We start from the raw sequence: 5910 nt of genomic DNA, 5'->3' as shown, positions 1-5910 counted from the left end.
GTGCTTGATACTGTGGAAGCATAAAACATATGAATGATTGATTGAAGTTATTCCTGTTTTTCATCTAGATATTTGCAGTCTCTCCACACAGACTCAAATAATTGTATCACTCTGATTAAAACTGGTCCATCAGTTTTGTTAAACTACCAGTAAACTATTTCTTTATTCAGAAAATACAGTCACGCGTTTTGCCTGTAGCTGGAGCAATAGACTTGCGTCCCCTAGTCACTACAGCCTAGCCCCCTCATCCCGCCTCAGTATCCTCAGGCCATTCATTTAATCCCAAGGAATAGTTATTAAGGTGCCTAATTTTATTATCTCATGAAAAGAAAAGAATTCCAATTAGTTACATGTAATTTTACCCCAAGGTTCCAACCTCTTGTTCAATTTCTATTGATTGAGGCTTTTTCTTTTTTCCTTCCACACATCCTTTAAGGGTACCTTCTTTATTTTATTCTTTGAGATTGAATTTTGTTAAAAAGGGCAGTGACACACAGGTCAGGTTTGCATTGTAAAAGCCAAAAGCCGCCTGGCAAAACAATTAGCAAGGGGACTGTGAGAAAGGCTGGAGTCCACAGATATAGACAAACATCTGCATTCCTGACATGCCAATCTCATGTTTTGCTGGGGTAAAAGAGTTACACTTCTAATGATGTGAATTTGTGAAAATTTTCTTTCTCCTTTAGATCAAGAAAAAGCTGTAATAGGTTTTAAAATAAATAAAGCAGCAGCTACTGCCTGGCCTGCCAATGAAGACATGGAGAAGTCTACATAAAGAGCCTGGATAATTGAAATCCACAGTTATCTTAAAACCTTAAGAAATTAGCCTGCCAAATTTTCAACCTCCTCCTCTACCCACCCAAGAGCTGCTCACCAGAAGCAAGTCCAGCTCCTTCAAATTGCACCTCCTTTTCCTGGCCTTTCAGGCTATGGATTTATGCTAGAAGGAGAGCTTGGAGCTGACTACAAGTCCTAGATCATGGAGAGACTACCATTGCTACAGCCATATAGTGCTGATCAGATAGAATCAAAATAAAACATCTTAGAGAATTCACTGGACCTGGCTTTGTGACTGGCCGCACTTCCTCTAGTACAGCCTTAAGCTACTGTGTGGTAGGGAAGAAGGGGTTCACACCAGTCCAGCAGCCAATCTTGTACTTATGTAGAACAGGTGGCCATTTATGGAATGTTCTTTCAGTGTTCCAGGAAGGCCCTTTTGCCCAAACTAACTAGTCTTCCCTATTTCTGTGCTGAAATTCTCTTAACAAAGCCAAGATCTCCCTTTCACAGGTAGAAGTAAAATGAAAATACTAACCCCATGAGAGAGCCGGGGACACTGACGTCCACCAGATCTCTGAATGATGAGATTAAGAGAAAAAGAAGACCTGGGAGCTCAGAGACCATGCTTTTCAGATTTCCCCTTCAAGCTCATCAATTTGTCTGAGGAAGGAAGTGTAAAAAGAAGATTCAGGTAGTGAGAAAGGCAACCTAGACAAGAACAGCAAGGCCCTAAGATCCTGAAGGGTTGCCAGAGCCAACTCCAATGTTTTCCAGTTTCCTATTTGGCTGAGAATGGATTCACTTTTATTTTTCCTGCTTGGGTTTCAGTGGACATTTTCACTCGTGTATATGTTCAATTCTGGAAAATTCTCAACCATTAAAATCGTGCCTCCTTGTTTGGGATTAACAGATACTACTGTATATAAAATAGATAAATAACAAGGACCTATTGTATAGCGCAGGAAACTATATTCAATATCTTGTAATAACCTATAATGGAAAAAATCTGGAAAAGTATATATATATGTATATATATATATATACATATATATATGAATCACTTTGCTGTACACCTGAAACTAACACAACATTGTAAGTCGACTACACTTCAATTAAAAAATAATAAAATAAAATAAAATTATACCTCTTCATTATCCCTATTTTCTCTTCCTGGAACTCCTATTTGATAAATGTTGTAACTTCTCATTCTATCCTTCATATCTCTTTCATATTTTCTCTCTCTTTAGCTCTCTATCCTGCATTCTCGGTAATTTCCTCATTGAGAGATCTCATTGAATGAAATCTCTCATTCAATTCAGTAATTCTCCCTTCAGTGATATCTAGTCTATTGCTGTATGTATCTACTGACGTTTGGTGTTCAATAATATATTTTATAAATTAACTTTATTGAGGTATGAAGTACATGCAATAAAATGTACCCATTTAAATGTGTGGTTTGATGACAGATGTATATATTCATGTTAACAGTCACTCCAGTCAAGATATAGAATATTTCCATCACACCAGAAAGTTCCCTCATGCTCCTTTGCAGTCCACTTCCCTCAAGTCTAAAGCAACCACTTGGGACTTCCCTGGTGGCAAGTGGTTAAGAATCCATCTGCCAATGCAGGGGACACGGGTTCAATCCCTGGTCCGGGAAGATCCCACATGCCACAGAGCAACTAAGCCCCTGAGCCACAACTACTGAGCCTACAAGCCACAACTACTGAGCTCACGTGCCACAACTACTGAGCCCACATGCCTCAAGCCCATGCTCCACAACAAGAGAGGCCACTGCCATGAGAAGCCCACGCACTGCAACGAACAGCAGTCCCCGCTCGCCACAACTAGAGAAAGCCTGTGCACAGCAACGAAGACTCAACGCAGACACAGTTAATTAATTTTTAAAAAGATAATTGGAGAATATTTTAAAAAATAAAGCAACTACTAATGTTATTTAAATATCATAGATTACTTTTGGCTGATCTAAAATATGATATATATGGAAGCATACAATATGTATTCTTTTGTGTCTGGTTTCTTTTGTTCAGCTTACTGCTTTTGAAATTCACACGTTAATGACAGTATCAGAAATTTATTCCTTTTTATTACCAAGTAGTATTCCATTTATGGCTATGCCACAGTTTATCTATTCACTAGTTTACGGACATTTAGATTGCTTCCAACTTTTAGCTATTACAAATAAAGCTGCTATGAGCATTTGTATGCAAGTCTTTGTGTGGACATATGTTTTCATTTCTGTTGTGTAAATACCTCCAAATGGAATTGCTGAATCACGACTAGGTGTATGCTTAACTTCATAAGAAACTGCCAAACTATTTTTAAAAGTGGCTGTGCTGCTTTAATATGCACCTGTAAGGTAAGAGAGTTCCAGTTGCTCTACAACCTCACCTACATGTGTTTTTGTTGACCGACAAATTTTTTTTTATTTCAATTTTATCCATTCTAGTGGCTGGGATTTGGTATCTCACTGTTATTTTAATTAGCATTTCCCTAGTAACTAATTATTTTAGACACCTTTTCATGTACTTACTGGCCAATTAGCCATTCATATATATTCTTTGATGAAGTGTCTGTTCAAGTCATTTGCCCATTTTTTTTGTTGTTGTTCCAGGCTTATGTTTATTAAAATCTAAACAAAGGATTCCTCTGCAAGGTATTTTCCATGTGATAGAGACAGCTGCCCCACTGCCCTCCTACATCCGCTCTAACTTCCAGTGACAAAAAAGGCAGAGGGTGATACATGTCACTGATTATAAAAATCTATGCTCTGGGGGCTTCCCTGGTGGCGCAGTGGTTGCGCGTCCGCCTGCCGATGCAGGGGAACCGGGTTCGCGCCCCGGTCCGGGAGGATCCCACATACCGCGGAGCGGCTGGGCCCGTGAGCCATGGCCAATGAGCCTGCGCGTCCGGAGCCTGTGCTCCGCAACGGGAGAGGCCACAACAGAGGGAGGCCCGCATACCACAAAAAAAAAAAAAAAAAAAAAAAAATCTGTGCTCTGTAATTTAAACAAATTCCTTTCCAATGTGTTTAGTTATTTCTGAAGAACTCCATGGCTCGTCAATCAGCTAGCAGGCCAATGGACAATCATCGCTAACTACAAAGTACTTCGAGTCTAAAAAGTCATCTCTCAAGTTTCGACATTTAAAGAAAAAGCACTGCACAGAGAATAATAAACAAAGATGGGATGACTGAGTCAGTCCACACCAGAGTTCTTCATGGCCCATCACCAGAGCTAAATTTCTTCAAAAATCAGATTCCAAATGTCCCACAATCTCTTTCAAATGTGTGTTTTTACAAATTAGGGAATCAACATTTCTTTATAGGAGCACGTAAACAGTTTTCACCTCTGAAGGAGGAGTCTGTAAAACCTGAGAAGCTGTATAACTGAGAATCTCTTTGGAATGACATGTTTAAGCTGAGAGAAGGGACAGTGGTAATGTTCTCTCATGGTTCACAGGCTTTTGTTGATGTTGCTGGTGTTTTTAATCAAAGAAAAGATGCAGTATCTTTTCTAGGTCTTGCGGGCCACTTTCTCTTTTTATCATCTATATGATTGTTCAAGTAGAACAATTATTAGAAATCTTTAAGCTATTATTTCTGGGCCTTCCTTAATTTCCTTGAAAAAAAAAACTACACTGGAAACATGCAATACCTGATTATTCAATTAGATGAAGTGGCACAAGAAGAGATCCAAGGACGCCCCTGCTCACATCAGACAGACAACTTGGATCCGAAAGATTAGCACATTAAATTACCACCAAATAATCAGATTCCAAACATCACAGACAATTACATATCAAATAGCCAAACATGGTGGTATGTTTTAAAAGATTGTGCCCACAGTAAGCAAATGACATAGTGATGGAACATCAAAACAAAGCTGATGAATAAAAAGGCACACTCTAAAAATTCAGGAGTAGAAAGAACAGTTCTTTTTGGTTTGTTTTGTGTTTAATGTAGGAGGAAAGGAAAACAGGTGTATTCAAATCATTTTCAGGTGAAGGGTTCTGTCAGCTGAAGCAGTTAACGGTGGCTTCTTTCTCCCTGGACCAAAGCAGTCTTTTCTTCCATTGGCTTCTGAGAACGTGTTTAGTGTTCTGATGTGTAGAAGTGATACATCAGGGCTACAACCAGTGCTGAGATGGCTGGAATCACCCAGTTGGTCCACCAGCTGGAACTAGAATCAATAGTAGTAATAAGAGTTTCCTAAGGCTTCGTTATCTTTGACCTGTAATCCGGATGCAACTCCCCAATGATAAATGTTTTGGACAATTCTCGAACATCTGTAGAGTGTCCAACATCCTCAAAGTTTTCAGCAGCATCACCTCCAGCTTGTTTCCTTAAGAATTCTTCCCCACCAGGGTGCTCCTCCAAAAATTTGGTCAAATTGTACGCCTTGCAATGCAGGATCAGCCAGGTGCTCTTGCTGTGGTTGTGCTTCTGGATCTCTTCCACTGTGTAGTACTTCACGGCTTTGTCGGACTCCTGGGCCATTTCAGAACACGGCGAGCCTCAGGCCCTAAAGGGAGTAGTGGAGCTGGGCGGAGTACAGCTGGCGTCTCCGCAAACTTGTCCCGGGACATTCCCCGCGGCCCGGCTCTGCACCTGGGCAGGAAGGCAGGCCCATTTGCCCATTTTTTAAAAACTGAGTTGTTTATGGCTTCTTAGTATAAAATTAGAAATGAAAACGGAGAAGTTACAACAGACACCGCAGAAATACAAAGCATCCTAAGAGACTACTACAAGCAACTCTAGGCCAATAAATGGACAACCTGGAAGAAATGGACAAATTCTTAGAAAGGTATAACCTCCCAAGACTAAACAGGGAAGAAATAGAAAATATGAACAGACCGATTACAAGTAATGAAATTGAAACTGTGATTAAAAATCTTCCAACAGGGGCTTCCCTGGTGGCGCAGTGGTTGAGAGTCCGCCTGCTGATGCAGGGGACACGGGTTCGTGCCCTGGTCCGGGAAGATCCCACATGCCGCGGAGTGGCTAGGCCCATGAGCCATGGCCGCTGAGCCTGTGCGTCTGGAGCCTATGCTCCACAAGGGGAGAGGCCACAACAGTGAGAGGCCCGCGTACCGCCAAAAAAAAAAAAA

The 5910-nt window shown here is 40.7% G+C and overlaps 1 protein-coding gene across 1 annotated transcript; it reads right to left on the bottom strand.

Moving 5' to 3' along the window:
- Positions 1–5011: 5011 nt before the first annotated feature.
- LOC102989035 (cytochrome b5-like) lies at positions 5012–5299 on the bottom strand. The gene has a single exon (XM_055081867.1). It carries the CDS (start codon positions 5297–5299, stop codon positions 5012–5014), a length of 288 nt encoding a protein of 95 aa, XP_054937842.1.
- Between the last annotated feature and the right edge of the window lie 611 nt (positions 5300–5910).

Source organism: Physeter macrocephalus, chromosome 21, assembly GCF_002837175.3.
Source record: "Physeter macrocephalus isolate SW-GA chromosome 21, ASM283717v5, whole genome shotgun sequence".
In the NCBI taxonomy this organism is placed as follows: Eukaryota; Metazoa; Chordata; class Mammalia; order Artiodactyla; family Physeteridae; genus Physeter; species Physeter macrocephalus.
The sequence above is the reverse complement of the archived record's forward strand: the minus strand, read 5'-3'. Positions and strand labels throughout refer to the sequence as shown.